This window comes from Lissotriton helveticus, chromosome 11, assembly GCF_964261635.1.
Source record: "Lissotriton helveticus chromosome 11, aLisHel1.1, whole genome shotgun sequence".
NCBI lineage: Eukaryota > Metazoa > Chordata > Amphibia > Caudata > Salamandridae > Lissotriton > Lissotriton helveticus.
This window is the reverse complement of record NC_136072.1, coordinates 893,987,070-894,008,370: the sequence shown is the minus strand read 5'-3', so window position 1 is coordinate 894,008,370 and position 21,301 is coordinate 893,987,070. Positions and strand designations below refer to the sequence as shown.

Here is a 21,301-nt window from a genome sequence, read left to right as displayed (position 1 = left end):
GCGCATGGCATGATTGTCTAACCAATACATAACATGGCGCCCAGATTTTGGCATCAGCACTTACCTTTCTAGTACTTCTTGCTGTTGGGAAGGGGTCTGTACTGGCTCGGTGTCAACTCCAGAGGCAGGTGTGTGTTCTTGTGGTCTGTCTGCGGAGCTGCCCGCACTAGTGGCATTTAGTACAGTCCCCACCAGCCCGCTACAAGCTGCAGATGTGGAAACACTCCCGATTTGGTTCTGGCAAGGGGTGGTGGATGAGGATGAAGAAGATGGTGGAACAGAGGATCCAACCACTGTGCTTGTGGCAGCTGGGAGGTTGGCACCGCCACTGTTGGGAGTGGAGCTAAAGGAATTAACCGGTGGTGCTGCAGAACCCAATGGGCAAGCAGAATTGGTGCTGGATGTCGTATCACTAGTTCCAGAATTAACCTGAGCCTGGCTTGTTGCGGTTGACGAGTAAACTTTTGGCGTTTCCAATAAGTTGTTATCCATTTGCAAAGATGCCAAGTAAGGCCCTGCATAAAACAATAGAGAACATTAGTCATTTACAAACTTCCTATGGAGCAAAGACACAACATGCATATATTTCATCAGTCCATGAAGGTTTTATTTCTGCTGATTTTATTGAAATAATTGTCAGTTAGTATAGTCTCACATTTTTTACAGCATGCCAGATTGATAACTTAAGAGGTCAGAGGGGACAATTCTGAAATAAGTATCATGTATTCTTATAGATTAAACGTTAATTTGATTTTTTTCTCGTTCTCCCTCTTGGTAGTTAAGTCCCACTAGTCTGCGATACAGGACATTCCATATTTTATTTGCAAATTGGCTTATCAAGACATTACAGATGACTTTAATAAACGACAGCTTCCGTTCTTCATTAAAAATATTGGGAAAATGTGTCAAAAATAACTAGATGCGCACACTGTCTCTTCCACGCTTCCAGATGCCATTCCCGCCAATCAAGAAGCAGAGACAAAGAATACTTGTATAACTTGGACAACGCCCTACACCTACACGTATGCTAATTGAGGAGCGCCGGGACAGCTACTTTACATCTGCTTTTATATGAGCACCCGAGTCGTTTTCATCGAAATCCTTTACTTGACTTCTTGGCTATGTATGCGTAACCCATACGAACTCTGAACGGGTCACACCAAGAAGCAAAATTGCATAAATTCCCCTAAAAATCAATAACACACTAACACACACACACAAAATTAAGTAGGCCATGGCAAATCGGAAAATAAAAGTGTGTTGCTAGGCCTAGGCGATATTCCTGAATTTTGTACTACTCAAAATCTGAGGGTTTTCCCAATTTTTGCATTAAGCTATTTTGTGTAAATTTTTACCCACAAGACTCTAGGTCTAGGAGACTGTCTCCCTGAGAGGCATTTTCTGCTCAAACTAATGCTCTGAATTGTGTGATTTTTTTTTTTTAACTGGATAAGCACACTTGCGTAAAAAACATGCCAGGCAGATACTGCCACACTTAGTTCTTTTTGCATACATAAATTGATGAAAAAATGCGCAATTTCACACACCTTAAACACAACACATTTTCTGATTTCGCAAAGTGTTTTGTCTATTTCTTAGATTATCATATTGTCTTTTTTTTGGATCTTTATTTACAGTAATAGTTAACTGAAGAAAATCTTACACAAAGACTACCCAGAGCTGCAAACCAGGCCAAAGCCTCGCCTCACAAAGTGATCAAGGGAGCAAGGAACACAACCAACCAAACGGTCGCTATAGAAAATAACTACGGACATCTATGTTTCTTAAAAGTAGGCAACTGCTAATTCTGTAAGTGGTCAGTTGCTTTTCCTCAAAATTGCGCGCCTCCATTTTATAGCATTCCTAAACAATTTGGAGCCGAGTCTTGCGACCATAATTATTTGCAAGCAGGGACAAATAAGTCTACACACATCAAAGATCCGATAATTCAACAATTCAGTCTTCTGATGTCGATCATTGGACTGGGCTATGTTAGGATCCTCATACAATCAAGTAAATTAACCATGTAAACACTTGCAATCCTCCTCACGAAAGGAAATAATACATCGTTTCACCAGTCTTGCTTCCATCACCCAGATAAAAATAAACACAAACAGTATGTGGAATTTGTGTTAGCAGATAAGGTAGGAAGGATATCGATGAGTGGGCAATGTGTGCTACGGAGTAGTCCGCCGTAAAACAATGGTGTTTGGTACCGTAACAGCTTTTACAAAGCCACATGTGTTGTATACTTCTGCCATCTAGTGGTACAAGTCATAACAGTCCTGCAAAAATAAGTTTTCAAAGCAATCTGTGGTCATTGGCGGGGCAGTATCCATCACTAGACTGCTGTTGCATCTTTCACCACTTTTCACATGATGGTGGGTGGCATTTTGCAAGATCCGTGATTAAAGCAAGGAATGCTTTATGAGAATTAAAAGTGTGCTAACGTGCAACAATTCTCTAAGATCTTGCCATTGATCCCAAAAACACGAAACGGAGTTCTACCTTTGAAAACGTCTGATCAATGAAATCTGCAGATGCAGTGCTATCAAGAAACATTCGGAAGCGCCCGCCAAAATCACCAAATTCAAATATACCACCGACCAAAGGTTGGTTGTCAGACGCACAAAAATAATTCTTCACACCACCGAATGGCAGTTTGAAGTACACAAAGAACGCAAGTCTACACAAGACTTGTCCAGTGGCGACTGGTGACATTTTAAAGTGGTGAGAAGTAACATTATTGTCGTACCACACTGTGGTGAGCGAGCGAGGAAGTCCCCATCACCCTCACACTGGAGGGCATCACTCCAAAAGACTAATTCGGCATTACGTGTGTTGTGAATGTGATCACGGCAAACCCCAGATTTTAAAAAAATGGAGGTAACAAAGGATTCTATCATCTGGGTGGGATTTTCTAGGCTACCCAACATCTTTCCTTTAAATTTCACCGAAAGCTTGCACCTCGAGTCCCACGTCACACACTACCGATGCATGTATGCTTAACAATGCCCATTCTTTGAAAAAGCACACCGTAGAGATTCACAGCGGTGTCACAGATCACAACCTTGATATCCTCTTTATAGGGGGGGGGGCTTGTCTCACAATTCCTCAATCCTGGACATGTGCTTATTCTATAACTCTCCCACATTGCCAGACCGTTTAGCTCTGCTGAAGAAGTAGCAATCATCAAAAGGTCTGCTCACACAGTAACTGGCCTCACCTTGAAACCTTTCCTGGAAGGAAAAATACCACCCTTAAATATCAAAAACTTCTCGAAAATCTCCATCAAAAGCTTGCCAATACATAGGTCAATAGTTTAATGCTCTTAAGTTTTCCTAAGTTTTTATAGACTTAACTTACCCTCATCATAATGTGAATCAACACCACCCTTGTGTTTGATGATTTTAAGATACCCAACCTTCATTAAACTGATGAATCCCTGGCCCTAACCCAACTAGTAGGAAGCATAGGCATTGCCAAGAGATCTGGCCTTGGGCGTTTTTTTCCCTTCACAACCAAAAGAAATTCAAAGCCTACAAGTTGTAAAAAAACAAAAGAAAAAAAACGCTGCTTTCTGAAGGCGGAATGCACACGTTTCCAAAAAAAGTAAAGAAAAAAGAACCAATCAGAAAAATAAATGAAAAAAAAGTGAAATTAAGGCATTAATAAAAACAATTTGGACTGCCAGGTGTAAAACACTAAGTAGACTACTTTTTACGTTTATGTGAACATGTGCAAGAGCAAAATGCCATCACTCACAGGGAAGAGCACCAATGGCTGAAATGGGCTGACCCACTGCCTGTGCTTTGGGTCTTGGTGAAAGGAAGAAAAACACTAATGACACCTTAACAGATAAATGGGTGAATGAAAGCGCTGAATGGAAGCAAGTGTGTGTGTTGAACATTTCCTGTGATTAAGAAGCTTTGAAAACAAAACTAGGAAGAAGGTTAAGGCTGTCTCTAGACCAGTCAAAACTAGTCTAACAAGCATGGAAAATATTTAAGTAGAGTCCCGTGCTCTGTTGATGGGACACTTTGCTCTAGCGTTTAGCATTTCCTTTGAGCCCATGTGACTTATACTCACACATCACTAGACCTCATTTATTGCTCTTCTATTCCCACTCTTTTCCTCCAACCAAGATGGAAACGTTATTGTCTTAAATGAGTGACTTTAAATGACTATTGCCCTCATGAAAATAAGCCATTTAAAAGACAGAACACCTTTATCACCTGGTGCTCCGAAAACTCCAATTGAGCAGACCATGGATGTAAACGCTGAGCAACTCTGGAGCTAGTCCTAAAGCTTGCGGCCTGGAACACGTAATGTACTCTTTCAGCTGACTATAAGAAAATCATTCACTCAGCCAAGGCACAACGTATTACCTGTTCAACTTTTTTGAAGATAAAATCATTAACCTCACTGCCATTACTAAGGACGAACAAACATCTCCTGACTAATAGACAACAATATGAAACGTGTCTCTTGCTACATTCTTTTGACTTCCATTCACATGGTCATGTCCTTCATTATGATCACTTCCATTAAACCAGGTTCTACTCTGGATCCTTGCTCCGTGAGAATCCTAAATCTTGGACGGACCAGCAGCCCCTAATGAACAACTTTTTCATAAAATGTGTACTCAACTTCTCAGAGAAAGCCACTGGTCACACTCCTTAAAACACACTGATTCGATCCATTGATACTTTCCAACTTCCAACCTACATTACTCAGGCCCCATAGTTTTAAAGTGAGTGATAATTGAGTAGAATTCTTGGCAACCATTAGCCCAATCAGGTTTTAGGACAAGTCGTGGCATTGCAGCTGTGCTTGTCGTTAATGAAGATGACATCAGAATCTCCCGGGGTGAGGGTGAACCTTCCATCCTCTTCCTAGTAGACCGCTCTATGACTTCAACTTCAATACTTGCTTATTGACCATTACTGAATAGATACAGCAAACTCCCTTCAGCTTTAAGTAAAATAGAAGTGGCCATCTCTGGTCAACTTGCTGTTCCTTGTTTTCACTTGTGGAGGCCTAGTGAGTTGGGATCCGTGCCAGCGTCATCAGAATTGGCAAGTAATCTTAGACAATAAGCTCTCCATTTAGCATTACAATAGCAAGGTTGGCCGTCCGTTCTTTTTCCTCACATGGTACTCTGAGGAACTGTAATCCAAACCACCAATACGTCCCTGCATTGACACATCTAACTACTTCCTCCTGGGACTCCAAGCAGTTTAGAAAGTAATAGTGCAACTTTAAGCTTCAACAAACCATCCAATCAGTTTAGAAAATAATAGTGCAACTTTAAGCTTCAACAAACCATCCAATATTTATGGCACATTTCAGTATATACCCATCTCAAGCTCATTCAATTATGCCCAGAGAACATATCTAAAAAGAACATATCTAAAACCTGCGAGATATAGATCCCGAAACAGCTGTTATGCCCCTCGATGCTACCAAAAGGGTGCCACATTTATCAACAGTTTGGTCTTGTGGGGTCATTGGGGGTGGGAGGTCAACAATAGACTTTGAGTGGTCAGGGAAAAAGGGCCTGTGTGCCCCAAAAAGCCGTCTGCTGGGGCTTATGAGGAGATCCAACTCTAGCAAATCTACCACAAGGTTCATACACTTAGTTCAGGCCTCAGGTCAGTAGCGTTGTCGGCGTCTGCTATATCCTTCAAAAACATTTAAAGAAATTTCTGTATCTGCTACCTGTGCAGTATCAGGAAATGATTGTACACGCAGTGATTATGTCCTGATTGGATTATGTAAATGCCTTGCCCTGGGGCCTCCTTGCATACCAATTGAGAAGATAGCAGTTTGTTCAGAAGGCCGCAGCTAGGCTTGCTTTGAAAGGGCCAAAAAGAGTCATATCCAGCAGCATCTGAAAGAACTGCATTGGTTTCCTATCAAGGAGAGAGTCCTGTTTAAAAGTTTCACGCTGACTCGCAGAGCCTTTCAACAAAAATGGCCATGCTATTTGAGTAATATTTGAGACCATATATATATATCCCGGCTCGATCCATACGCTCCTCAGATGCTCTGTTGGTGGTGGCCCCCAGAACCAAAAGGAAAAAAAAAAAAGGAGGTGGTTCCTCTTTTCTTTCTTCGCTACCTGGAATTCACTTCCTTTGCAACTGCAGGATATGAAGAATGAATAGCCCTTCAAACGCCTTCTTAAGACCTGGCTATCGAAAGTGCATTTAAGTATTTGTGCATCTGCTCTGATAATCAGCAAACCTGGAAACGCTGGGCCACTCTGAGTAGCTGTACGCTTTACAAATTTGATGATTAATTGATTGACTTAGCTATGGCCTGCTCCAAACGCTAAATAGACATGAAATGGAGACTTCCATCTGCGCCAGACTTGTGATGAGAGAGTATGGACCTACATAAATATGCCAAAGTTGAGCTGGATATGAATTCTCAATCGGCCAGCGGACCATCCAGGGCGAGGCTCGATTGGGAACCATTTCTCAAGTCTGTTAATCACAAACCAGACGATTAGCTGACCTAGAAGGTAGACTATGAAAAATAAGGCTAAAAATGTGGGTTTGTTTGATCGACTTGACTTTTCACAGCAATCTGCTTTGGTGGTGCGCATCTATAGACCTTGTAGGGGTCACATGCTCCACAAGACATCGTAACATTTTTGACTCTGCAGATGGGTAAGATACTGGGGGGAGGGACTTGGATGGGAGGAACGACCTGTCATTTGCTGTCACTGAATCTTTAACTGAGCGTTGTAATTCTTTGCCATTATTTGTCACAGGCTTGATTTGTTTTGGGGGAAATAGTACCAAGCATATTGACGAATTTCATATGCTCCCCTCCTTTCTTTTGGGTGGAATCTTGAGCGACTAACGAAAATTATAATAAAGACCAACTGATAAAAAAGGCTTCAACTGAAGTGCCTGGATTACTATACATGTTGCATCTTTCCACTGGCTACATGTGGCTAAACATACTTTTTTTTGCATCTTTTTTCCAAAAGACAGTAATTAACAGGGGTCTAATTATTTAAAAGAAAAACAACAAAAAACACAGATTCAGTTTGAGTTTTTAGTTTTCTTGCCAGGTATAATAACATGATCATCAAGCGCATGTTAAAGAGAGACAAACTGCTCCAATTTGCTGGCAACTTGGTGTAATGGGCAGGCCTAGAACTCTGTATTTTTTTGGGAGGGTATAAAACTACACTTTAAGAATACTGGGAGGCTTGCAGGGGTATGTTGGTTGGGGTTTAAAAGGGATTGAACAGGTGAGAATTCTGCCTTAAATTATATGACACGTTTTACTAGAAATTTCATCATGGACAAACTAAAAACAGATTTAAGAAACACTGTTGAAGGAGGTCGTTTTACTCCTTCTGAGACTATATCCATGGAAAGAATCTGAGGCTTTCATTTAAGAGAGCAGAGAAATATTGTTATTCCAACTAGCAATGTAAATCCCATGTTGGCGTTTTGTCAAAAAGATTAACATAAAACAGTATTCTCTCAAAATAGGCAATTTCTACAGCCAATAAAAAGCCATTTGCATCAGACCGCTACCGGTTAGAAGAAATAAATTAAAAGGTCATCAACTTGTTGCATTTTCAAATGAATACATTGGAAGGTTGTGCAAAAGATTATTTAGTAGCTAGCTCAGAAAATCTCTTCCCCAGTCATATTCCTGGAGCAGCCTTTAACTAGCTACTTTGTATTTTGCTCGCTAAACATTTTGATTCTAGGGTGACTAAATTTAATACTCTCCTTTTCAGATACGGATTCATGCCTTAAGTTTACGGCTCACCTACACTAAAACATACATTTGCACATAATGACTCTGAATGGAATTAATTTATATAGTGGCTTTCCTGGCAATTTGCCATCGATTCAGCCCTTCTAGAAGGATGTTGAACATTTTTGCCCCAGGTCATCCAACTTAATATGGAACATTAGTCCGAAATCAGTTGTGCTCCCAGCAGATAATTTACACATGGATGGGAATATAAAAAGATAACTTGGGATACATACAATTTGGCGATTTGGGTGAGAAAGAAACACATGATAATAAAGTCTATGCAATATATAAATTATGACAACGTTAAAAGTGTATGAGAGATAGTGACAGCAAAAATATCAAGAAATAAAAAAAAGCTATGCAAGATAGATTCTGTTTTTCATTGAGAAAGTCGAACACATTTGCCTCAAAATGCAAGACATGTAGAAACATGTTTGCACACATTTTTTTTCCGAGGTTATCGGGCTTTGGACTGCATGACCTGATCTAGTACGCTAACATACCAAGGTGATGGCGACACACTTGTGCATAGAGCTTGAGACGGGAATAGTTGTCAGTTTCTTCAGAGCTCCAAGACTGGCTGAACCACTCGCTGACTGGCTCCTCACTGATCTTTTGTGCCACAGTCTTCCCTACTCGCAGGATACCATCACGTAGCACCTTGCAAAGCGGTTTGTGCTGTCCAAGTCGACACATCTGAGAAAACAAAAACAAAATGTTAATTTCTCCTCCATCCAACTTAATTGTGTATTCACATTATATTATAAACCTCTCTGAACGCTCTGGACACAGAGACCAAGAATAAGTTTAACAATGCTAATCCTGAACACAACTGGCCTGAAAGAAGATAAGCTAAGAAAAGAATCACGATATATGAATAAGACAGAACAGAAGGCAAACGCTGGCATACACAATTATCAGAGGGGAACCACCTGTCTCATCAATGAAAGATGGACGGCATTCAACTATGAGGAATTGGCGTATATGGACCCAACCGTATAGGAGTCTTCAAGTGGAAGTACTAGACTTCTGTGGGAGTACTAGAGCCAGTCAATGCCTGGGGGAGAAGACATGTTTGGTATAGAAGACACATCTCGTTCTGGACACTATTACTGTCTTTTGCAATGGAGGAACAGGAAGCAGAAGAGACTGAAAAGGCACCTGTAAGGGATCCTTAGGAGTTATGGCAATTAGGAGGCCTTCACTGTGTGGCGAGGGACTGATAATTGTGATATTAGGCTTTTCTTTGGCCTATGTAATGGTGAATGGCTTGACATCCATCTATGCAACGTCGAAGGAAGTTCTAAAAACAAAGGGTGAGATGCTGAGAGGTGTTGCAATGTCGAATGAATCAAAGGCGGGTGTGGAGTTGATGCTCGTCCAGAATGCTTGATGTCAAAGCCTTATCTCACGCCAAACAGTGTTGGTTTTTCGATTTCAACATGCATAGAGAAACTGTCTTTAAAGGGAAGCAAGTCAGCAACATACCCTTCTTCGACAATGAATCCATTAACGAACAGGAATGCCGCTAGCAACCTACTTTTTGGATTTTCTTTCATGGGATACTTTGAAATGGAAGTTGCAGGGGATGCAGCATCTTCTGACTTGTCGCTTCTTTTCTTATTTTGTGTTTTTGTTTTTTAATGTTGTTTCCTTCTTGTTTTTGAATGCCCTTTCTTTCTTTTCGTTTAAATCCTGTCAACATCTTTGAACAAAACTGGCATTCTTTGTTAGAGGGATACGGTGAAAGGCATACCACTCATCTCGTGATCTGGGCAGCCTTTATTCTGTTAGAGAATGTTCACTTCATGAATAGTGAAGGATTGCTGACAACAACAAAAAAATCAAACGTGATAAATTTATGGCCTTGTTAGAGGTTAAAATAAATGAATTGAATTCTGAAAGAAAAATTTCATATAAGTAGGTGGAGAAATACACCCAGAGTTTTAAAATCCAAAAAGTACAAGTCAAAAAATAAAAATTAAAGAAAAAAACAGCCTGCCAAGGCTGGGTATCATGGCATAGGAAGAGCCTGGACTCAGGAACCTTAATTTTGCTAGGCTTTGCAGGGTGCATCTCTGCATTGGATATGCTGGACAATTCACCTGCTTGGAGATATATTCTTGAGTCCCAACATGGTGCAGAAGGGAAAAGGGCTTAGTTAAATGCAAGGTTTTGCAGCTTGAGACTCTCTTAGATACACATGGATGGAGCATACAGTCCCCCTATAGGAGTAATAAAATCGTATCTGCTGCTGTCTCGTTTTTCTATATCTAACTCCTCATATATGTAACAGGGGGCATATATCTTCAAAGCACACAAATGTGGAGTTAGGAATCGTAAATCTACTCTTCCGATATGCACTTACCTTTCAATATTCTGTCCCTCAATATTCTATCCATAATACTTTTATACCACAATATTTTGGGGATCGATATTTAGTATGAAACCCTCTAGAAATTGGGTCTAGAAGTTGCTGTAGTATATTGTTTTTTTCTCTGTTGGGAGACAAACTGGATGGACGTATAACTCAATATGACTTCAGCCATAAACCCGCAATGCCCTCATATGTGAACTCCATCCTAGATTCTTTTTTTTTTTTTTTTTTTACTTCCTCTATGAATGGAGTGACGGGAGGGTTGCAAGTGCATCTAGAAGAATCGCAAGTTACAAAAACATTTACAAATAATTAACTGGTATCTTTTAGAGAGTAAATTCGCAGGCTGTGCATAAATTATGTAATGATATTTTGCCCCTGTGGCGGTGGGCCTAGCAAGTAAGTTGTTGCAAATAGGTATTGAAATGGTCTGTCCTACAATAGTTTCCTTTTTGACTGAATGCATACACTATAATGCTTTTTAAAAAGTATGCGTTTCTGACAAAACTGCAGGAAAGCAAAAGCCTTGAAGGTTTAGGAAGCCCCCTTTTTCTTCCGTTATGTGCTCTAATCTTAATGTCTAGTTTTCAGTTTGATAGTTCATAGCATATTTGAATTGTTTGCACAATCTATCTAAAAATAGTACCCTTAGTGACCGGTGCCCCGCATCGGTGTTACTACTAGTTATGTTGTGATTCTTGGATCGAATACATTATTGTACTTCTCAAATCTAATGTATGTACAGATGTTTCTGCTGCGTTAGGATTCTGACAGAACAATAGTTTATTTACTGAAGTGAAAATGCGACACCATCTTTGGTACAAACGCAAACTGTGTGATCATGACAGCTTTGGCCTTGTGAACAATTAGGTATGGCTTGTCCACTGTAAAAGCCTGCATCTTACTAACCCTCTGTAACAAAGTAACCGCTATTAAAACTTCTCTTTTCAACGCAAAATGTTTTAAGGATGCTTTAACTGGTGGCTTTAAAAAGAACTGCTGATACTAGAGTTAAATTTCACTGAGGTGCTGGTATCTCATGGGGAATATACAATTGGAGCTCCTAGGAATCTCTTTTATGACTGGTACTGCAAAAACTGTTTTTTAGCAGTACCTTCAATATAGGCTGGCATGGTGCATATGTTTACTCTTATTGATGCATAAGTAAGACCGCCTAACAAATATGTTGAGCTACAATTTCATGCAAATGGTTATTTTTGACACATCGGTTATACATCTATGCCATGTTGCCTCATAACTTGTTCTAATGCATGGTTTCAATAACAGTCATGCATTTAGCTAGTCATTTCAAAAGGCCACATTCTGATTTCAGGAGCCAGGATCTCAGTTGTTGTGTGAGGTCTTGGGTAAAAACTCTACAACTTCTGTAATGTTATCAAGTCTTTGTACAGTGTCAAGGCAATATTGGTTAAGGATGTGGCGTAACGGCCAGAGCTGTCGACTTCGGCGCTGGGGATCCAGGTTTGAGTCTCAGTGTCGGCCCAACATCCTGCGATTCTAGGCATATCACTTAACCTCTCTGTGCCTATAGGCAGTGCCTGGATACCCTCACAGTGATAAGCTGCACTCTACAAATCAGAGTACTCATTTAATATTTTGGTGAGCTACCTCCATGATGTGTGAACATAAAATCTGCCTTTGCCATCACTCTGCAATCAATATCATCACATTTGAAGTTCTGCATTTGGTTTTCAGAGTCTGGATTAATGGCAACAGAGGTAAGGCATTTGCAAATTTCTTATACCAACTTATTGCAGCACATTCCTCACTGATAGTGGATGGTAACACATGGATGCAAAGATCTGTTATTTTGCACTTTTGTATGATGAACAATTCGGTCTTGGTTTCCCCCCGTACTAAGTGACACAGAACATCATCATTTAACTTTCATTCAAACGTGATGTCCATCTGTACTATACACAAAAGATTTCCGAAGCCAGTTCCAACTCTAAGGAGATCTATCGGATTGTAAAAAGCCTCACTAAACTTCCCCAGCCTCCCGCAAATAGTGATGACTTACAAGCCCGATGTAATGATCTAGCGGACCTTTTTTATAACAAAGTGGATCTCATCTACTCATCCTTTTCAACCATCATCCCAAGCGCCTCAGTAGACATCTCGGCGTATTCCAAGCAGGATACAACAGGCAACTTGTCACCTGTGCTGGATGAGTTCCCTTTGCTACATTCGGACCTACTGGCCACTTTAATGGTGCAGGTTAAATCGGGCTCCCCTAGAGATCCTGCTCCTCCGAGCTCTTTAAAGGCTGTGAGCCACACTATCCTTCCTGTTATGTTGGAGGTACTTAATGCCTCAATCTCCACTAACACGGTTCCACCAGCATGGAAAGAGGCTAGGGTGAGGGCACTCGTGAAGAAACCCAACATGGACATTAACAACTTCAGTAATTACCGTCCCATTTCCCTGCTCCCTTGGGTCAGCAAGATACTGGAGAAATACATCAACAGTCTTCTGACTAATTTTCTAGAAAATAATCAGTTGCTTGACCCCTCACAAACGGGTTTCCGTCCCAAACATGGGACGGAATCTGCCTTGTTGGCAGTTCTGGTGGAAACAAGAGGCACTGGCTCCTGGTCAACAAGAGAATCACCTTCCGGCTCCTCACCCACGCACACAAAGCCTTACACAACCAAGGCCCATGATACCTCAACAGCCGCTTCAACTTCTACAATCCCACACGCCAGCTTCGATCGACCGGCCACGCCCTCGCCGCCGTCCCCCGCATCCGAAGAGCCACCACAGGAGGAAGGTCCTTCTCCTACCTGGCCGCCAAGACTTGGAACTCCCTCCCGACACACCTCCGCCTGACCCAAGACCACCTCGCCTTCAGGAAACAGCTCAAGACCTGGCTGTTCGAGCAGTAGCGGACCCCCCCTCCCCAAGCGCCTTGAGACCCTCCGGGTGAGTAGTGCGCTATATAAATGCTTTGATTTGATATCTTAGATCGGGGAGGATCGGTGGCAGTCATCCTCCTCGATCTGAGTGCCGCTTTTGACACTGTAAATCATGAAATCTTATTGCAGCGTCTCTATGACATCGGGATTCAGGGAGGAGCGTTGAAATGGCTCAGGTCATTCCTGAGCGATAGAACTTTTCAGGTCTTTGAGGGAAATACCATCTCCACTAGCAGACCTTTGGGCTGTGGAGTCCCGCAGGGCTCCTCGCTTAGCCAGACGTTGTTTAACGTCTATATGAGGCCGCTGGCGGGGATCGTCCGTCCATATGGTATTAAGATCATTACCTATGCGGACGATACCCAGCTGGTGGTCTCTTTGACGCGGGCCGAGGGCTCTGCGGCCACGGTGGATCTGGCGGGTTGCCTGAGTGAAGTGAACAGCTGGATGACCCTGTCTTGTCTCAAACTTAATGGGGACAAGACAGAGGTCATGCTGTTGGGACGCTCGGCTCCATCTTCGGTGGGCTCGATCTGGCCAGCCTGTCTGGGTCCCCCCCAGCTCCCCAGAATGCCATTAAGAGCTTGGGCATTTGGCTGGATAGGTCCCTAACGTTAGACTACCAGGCTGTCAAGCTATCTGCCACCTGTTTTGGCCTTCTCAGAATGTTAAGGAGGATTCTCCCCCCGTTACCATTCAAAGCCAAACAAATTGTCGTACAGGGATTGATCCACTCTAGGGTGGACTTCGGAAACGCACTCTATCCTGGAGCCCCTGACTTCACTTTGCGGAAACTACAAGTGATTCAAAACTGTGCGGCCCGGACCTTACTTCAAATTCCCCGTAGGCTCTCTGCCAAATCTGGACTAATAACACTGCACTGGCTCTCTGTCAGGGACAGGATTAGTTTCAAGTCCCTCTGTATTGCCCATCAGTCATTCTGAGAAACTGGTCCAGCAATCAATCGTCCCTTGATCACCCCCTACCTCCCCAGCAGACAGCTACGTTCCGCCAACGCGTTTCTTGCTGTCGTGTCGAAGGTTAAACAGACCAGATCGGGAGGCCGTTCTTTTACATTGAATGTTGCCAGGCTGTGGAATACTCTACCCCTCCACTTAAGGTCTAACTCAGACCTAACTTCCTTCAGGACACATTTGAAAACTTTTTTGTTCAATAAATAGGCCCTTTCAACCTCTGTGTCATCCGCCCAACTGTAAGAACTTCTCTCAGTCACAGCGCTTGGACGCCTCCGGGCAGCTATTCGCGCTTTATAAAACGCATTTTCATTTCATTTCATTTCATCTGATTGATAAGGCTACCTATCTGAATATAATCAACATCACATCTGGTACGTGGTGCTCATTCAGAGTTTCACATGCTAATTTAACGGGGCAAAATGATATTCTTCCCCGTTTGTTTATATAAGATATTGTGTTTGGGTTGTCCCTAAAAAATATACACTACCTTGTTTTGGATATGACCTTGAAAAGCATTCAGAGTGAGGATGCCGTTTTGCTGAAAGTAATTTATGCGCTTTACTGCGTCGGTTTCTTATCATTTAGTGTTTTTTGTCCATGTGTGCACCTCACCTCTGATTATGGTGGCTTGAGGTGCTCGAGGGTGAAACGTCGTTCTCCCTGCCATATATTTGTGTGGCACTTCTGTAACCCTTTTTGTACTTTATTTGTGACAACCACAAGATCGTCCCATTGTCCGAGAGTTTGAGAGCATTGGTTGTTGAATCATTTCTGATTTACGACATCCATATATATTTTTTTTAGATTTAATACACATTTAGCTGATGTTTTTTGTATCCAATTTTGGTAAAATGGTCGTATAATGCTTCTCAACTGGTGTTTGATGTTGTGGGTGCAGAAATGCAAAGTCAGTTACTATGTGTTAAGCATGTACCGCGAAATATCTGCTGTCGATCGGTGGATAGTTGCAGTGATCCCACCTGAAAAGACGTGGGTTGTTCTGGTTTTGAAATGGGCTGTCTTGTCTGCAGTCTTCTATCCAAAGACCTCCCCTTTTCAAGGACCTGTGGTATGCAAGGCCCCCATAGCTTTGGCTACGACACTGGCCTTCTTCATGTGCTCCAGGGATCATCAACCTGAGTTCTAAATAGATTTTCACCCGTGAAGTTCAAGCGTAATATTAGCCTGCACTTCAGGTCTGAAACCATAAATACATTGTCATGTGGGTCTGCAGACGACACTGCCTGATGTTAGCCGTCTACTCACTGTGGCGGCCACCCCAACACATATTTTAAACTGGCATTAGCAATGTATTTTGCCTCATCGACAATTGCTCTCTCTCTTTTTCGCAACTCTTCTGGCATAATGTTTTATATGTCTTTAATTTAATGTCAAACAATGTAAGAAATTGGTCGTGCACTGCTTAGAGTTTATCAGTATTTATAAGTAAATCGTGCTCCTTTGGATACTCCCCGCTTGGAGTATCTGAATCAAAAAATGGTTGCACTGGCACCGGATGGTGCGAGTGTCTCCTAGGGCACTGTCAATTGTGCTGAATTTATCAGCCAGGTTATGAACAATAAAGTTTTCAACAAAGTTTTGTTTGGAATCTCTGAAGTATTTTATTCATACTTGTGGATTTTTCTTTTAGTCAATCTGAGATTTTTTCATATTGCAATAATCTTTATGCTCCATATACATTCATCATCCAGTTAATTTTCAAAATATACGAAAATTACATTCCTTTTCCAATGCATTTCGGCCTAGAGGCCTTCATCAAGGAAATCTGTGAAACAACACAAAAAAAATTGTATCTATCACCATATATTCACTTTGTATTAAAACATGGTTCAATGTCATACTCTCTAATCTGTCAAATAACGTATACTAATCCCATTTATTCAGTTATTTACGCTCCTTTGTATGCTTGTGAACAATTATACATTGTGTTCATAACGTTAATAACATTTCTATTACCCATTTAATAAATTTTGCTTTGGCCCGGTCTTTTGACCTATGTTATTCAGATGCGAGTCAACTGTGTCTTTTAACATTAAACACGGTGAATTTCTGCCAGTGGTAAAGTGAACCGCTTTATATCACTGTATGTATTCGCGCTAGTGTACCATTCCAAAAACTTATAGTCATTTAGTTAAAGATTAACTGAAGCGTCAGTACGCTAATGATTTATGCCGTTATCTAATTTACACGGACCACCTTCCTTACTCTCAACTGCTTCGAGTAAAGAGAATTGTCTCAGACCCAGAAGAAACTAAGACGCAAACACAAATTATGCTTGACAAATTCAAAAAAAGAGGTTATCCACAGGAAGTATTAAAAGGAGCCTTGGAAAGATCACAGTCTAAAGACAGGAAAACTTTACTCAAAACACAGAAAAGTAAAAAGACTGATAGAATTACATGTGTCAGTAAATATTCCACAGCAAGCCCCCAGTTTAAGAATATTATCAAAAGACACTGGCGGATGTTACAAACTGAACCAGATTTCAACAACGTCTTTTCTGAAGAACCACTATTTGCGTTCACTAGAGCCAAAAATATTGGAGAGATCATCAAACAAACAACAGTGACAAAATCAGAAACCACATTCAAGGGGACAATACCATGTAGGAATTGCAGTAACTGTAATAACATTATGGAAGGTAATTCCATTACCCACCCGATGAGAGGTAATAAAATCAGATTACACGTTAATGGTACATGCGATACAAAAAACATTGTCTACATGATAAAATGCCCATGTGGTTATGCCTATGTTGGCCAGACGGAACGGAAATTAAAAATTCGTTTAACAGAACATAAGAGCAACATCAGAACCAAAGTGGTAAAGTCGGCGCTTGCAAACCATTTCATTGAACAACACCATCAAATTAATCAAATTAAAGCTTGCATTCTAGAAGTGGTGCAAAGAAATGAAGAGACGGACAATAAAAAGGCTTTATTAAAACGAGAAAACTATTGGATATACCATTTACAGACCCTGCGCCCACACGGGATTAATGAAAGGACAGAATTTAGTTGCTACCTGTAATTGTGTTTTTGTAATCAGATTGAATGTATCATTGTAGTGCTGAGCATGTTTTTAGACAATTCATTAATTTGTCCATACTCCCTAACACGTTTCCTGAACACCATATTTGTACCTTGATCCCTTCATCTCTCTCGGAACCCTGGCCCTTTAAAGATAGCGCGCGCATTATTTCAAAGCTTACACACGTCACACGCCGACTTTCCAGCAGCGAGATTGAAGCTGAAGCATTAAGCTTGCATGTCGATTGCATCGCATCCCGGTAAGAAATAACATTGTGCCGCGTATTGTGGTCACAGCTAACCTTGGTTTATAAATATGTTGGTTCGTTGAACTTTGAAAACAGTGTCACATTGTATCCCTGCAAGGAATAATATCGCGCTGAGCCCCGTGTAGTCACGGCGAAACTGTTTCCATGATTTAGTCGGTCCGTGTAAATTAGATAACGGCATAAATCATTAGCGTACTGTCGCTTCAGTTAATCTTTAACTAAATGACTATAAGTTTTTGGAATGGTACACTAGCGCGAATACATACAGTGATATAAAGCGGTTCACTTTACCACTGGCAGAAATTCACCGTGTTTAATGTTGTTAAAAGACACAGTTGACTCGCATCTGAATAACATAGGTCAAAAGACCGGGCCAAAGCAAAATTTATTAAATGGGTAATGGAAATGTTATTAACGTTATGAACACAATGTATAATTGTTCACAAGCATACAAAGGAGCGTAAATAACTGAATAAATGGGATTAGTATACGTTATTTGACAGATTAGAGAGTACGACATTGAACCATGTTTTAATACAAAGTGAATATATGGTGATAGATACAATTTTTTTTGTGTTGTTTCACAGATTTCCTTGATGAAGGCCTCTAGGCCGAAATGCATTGGAAAAGGAATGTAATTTTCGTATATTTTGAAAATTAACTGGATGATGAATGTATATGGAGCATAAAGATTATTGCAATATGAAAAAATCTCAGATTGACTAAAAGAAAAATCCACAAGTATGAATAAAATACTTCAGAGATTCCAAACAAAACTTTGTTGAAAACTTTATTGTTCATAACCTGGCTGATAAATTCAGCACAATTGACAGTGCCCTAGGAGACACTCGCACCATCCGGTGCCAGTGCAACCATTTTTTAATTTAATGTCTCCATATACCCACCTACCGCCACTGATCTTTACTGTCCTTGCAAGACATTTGCCCACGAGTGGCTGCACTTAGCACTCTTTTCTAAGCTGCATTTAGAGAACCAGTCCCTATATGGGATTTAATGTATTTTGCATCTTAACCGGCAGCTTTATATTTCTTTTCTATTCTTGGGGTCACTGCCTTTGGTGTGGTTTAAGGAATTTCTCCCTTCGCTGCTTTAGGATCGTAGGTGATACAAATTACTTCTATGTTAAGTTAAGGTTTCTAACAGAAAACTGACATCCTCTTGCTCTGTATTATTTTCCCCCAAAGGTGAATGCTGCCCTACTGATGGCATTGGGATATATCTCATGCCATCTGGAGGAGAAGGCCTACCTGGGCAGAGTTCAATGTCTTCTCGAGGTTAATTTACGTTTATATCTTGCCGTGTTGCATCTTCTCTTAACCGCTTAATCCCAAAGGGTTTGGAAATTTATAAAAGCTGCTGTCTCCGTAAAGCTCAGCTCCATTATCTCCAGTTCAGCTATCTCCGAGTAGAGAGCATTTTAAATTCCTCAAGCCTCAGTTACCCTTTTCTGTTTCTGGTGCACTTCCTACCAGCGTGGACATTTTATCTTTCTTTATTCAAAACAATCTTTTTCTTAAGTAGAGTACAATGTTTTTTCTTTGTCTTACAAATTCAAGTGTGCTCCAGAGATGAATCTCTATGCTTTTCCTTTGTTTACTGGGCTTGATTGAGCACGGAAGTTAAGCTGCAAGGTACGCTTCTAGGTTTTGAAAGTTGATCATACATACTCTGATGAAGAGTCCAAAGCAGTGTTCAACGTTTTAAGCTAACATCACACTCTAATGACGAGTTCATTGATTTATTCCTGTCTTAACGAGCTTGATCACTAATCTACAGCTTTCTCCCAATCCGTCCCCTTTTTCATTGGTCCCCTCTGAAACAGGACGTGCTATACCGGATACCTCTCTAGATCTTTGTCTACCTCCACTGTCCTCAAATGCCCCCTAATTTTCTGGACTTCTCTCACTCTCATTGTATCAGTCTCTCAATTTCCCTTACTAAATCCATCTCCTTTGCATCTACATCCCTCTCCTCTTGGTCTTTTCTCCCTTTCCAGCTTTACCCCTTCGTCTGCCTTTCGTCTTCACATTGGTTTCGTGCCCTCAGTCTTTGTCTTGCTCATCTCTCTGCCTTCCATTTCCCCTTCTCAGGACATGAAATTAATTTCATGTGGGAGGTTATGAGTGCAGAGGCTTTAAAAGACTTGCAATGCTCTTTGAGTTTGTTATGTAATCTCACAAACCTTTTTACCATTACAAACACGACTTCCCTAAAAACAACACTGGCAAGTGACAGTGGGATAACAACGGACTGGCAGCTCTGCTTCTGCAAAATTTGCCACTATTACTGCCAGTCCTTCTCAATTTTGCACAGCAAACTATTACATTTACTCAGACTCACCATTCTGGGATAGAAATTTAAAACTTCAATGGACTTCTTTTCTGGACCCACCGTAGTATGTATTTTTCTATGTGCTGCCTATCTTCCCAGATGTCAAACCAAAAACCTTCAAGTTATCAAGGGAAAGGACTAGAGGGGTCAGAGTATCGGGGTTGGTACCCTCCAACAACTACACAATAACAAAAAGCAAAACCAGACTAATGAGAGGTTACCCAAAAACACGGATCCTTTACCCTCTAATCACATTTTGGAGAGCCTGTTAAGTGCTTGCCTGATAACATGGAAGCCCGCTCATCATTAGAACCATCCTTGGTGAGCGAGGAATCCAGATGAGGAGGCATGACACCTGGGTAAGTATCTGAGGACTCACCTTAAAATTATTTTTTTTTTCAAAATTATTCCTCAGACTGAAACTTCAGTTTCAGGGATTGCTTCCACTCACGAGCCAAAAGATCACCTGTTTGTTTGACCCATCATTAGTCGGGGTTCACTTTGTTATTGTGTAGCTCCCCAAATGGCCACAGCAAGATACATTTGAAGGATGAGAAGGTCAAAGCTTGGAGATCATCCCATGCTGTTGTCTGGATTACCATATACTGTAGTGAAATTATCAACACACTTGCTATCTGGGATACCGGTGTGTGATCTTGGTTATTTTCTAGAACCCCAGGAAACAACAGCCAGAACTTACCATCATTCACCAGGATTGCATCACATATTACCATCATATTAGTTTGAGTTCAATTACCCTTTCTGCATCTGGCAGCAACACAGTGTGAAAGGGGTGGGTCTAATATATTTATAAGGAGCCAAATAATATCTCTTCCTAGAAGAAAATAAACACATGCCTCACTGTACGGCAGCTAAAGAAATGGTGTTAATGAAGAAACTCACTATGAATGAACACCTATCCTTTTTGTGGTCACTTGCCATTATCAACCTGTCAAATGAATGAAGGAAGAGGTGAATTCTTCGGTTATCCAGTTTCTGGTTTATACGAATAGGGGTTTACACTGGTGATGCCCAATGAGTAAAGTTGTTATTCATCAAGTACAGTATTTAGGAGAGGCAGATATTTTAAGAGTATATGTCTTATGATTAGGTTAGTGTAACTTTGTCCTATTTGAGTTTGACTCTCTTCCTCTTTAGAGGTATTAAGCAAAAGTAAGCACGCTGTTAATGCAAAGGAAATCCCACACTGGTTACCCACAGGATGCAATTCAATCTAGTTTGTCTAGTTCATAAATTTCTGCATAGTGTTGCCCCGGCTAATCTTGTTAACATGTTAATAAAACGCCTTAGACAAAAGGCTCAGCTGTGGAAGTTCTGCTCCAAATTCTTCTACTCTGGCAATCCTCCGATTGACCTCTGAAGGTCAAAGCTGTTTGGGCTCCAGGAGGCCTGCAATAGAAAATCCGGCTACTGTGTCATGAAGAAACCAGCTCATCATGTAGGACACAGCTCATCCTATCAGCCTTTAGACTGCGAGTGAAAATGCCATTGTTTTACTTTCTGTTCAGAGTAGATGGTACTAGTG

General features: G+C 41.1%; 1 protein-coding gene across 2 annotated transcripts in view; it reads right to left on the bottom strand.

Moving 5' to 3' along the window:
* The window catches only part of MED13L (mediator complex subunit 13L), a 916,648-nt gene that overhangs the window by 86,253 nt on the left and 809,094 nt on the right, over positions 1 to 21,301 (bottom strand). For both annotated transcript variants that reach the window (XM_078667133.1, XM_078667134.1), the window contains exons 20-21: positions 8,298 to 8,490; positions 65 to 515 (exon numbers count right to left, since the gene is read on the bottom strand). In XM_078667133.1, the coding sequence (XP_078523259.1) occupies positions 65 to 515; positions 8,298 to 8,490 (644 nt within the window). The remainder of the gene's footprint in view (positions 1 to 64; positions 516 to 8,297; positions 8,491 to 21,301) is intronic.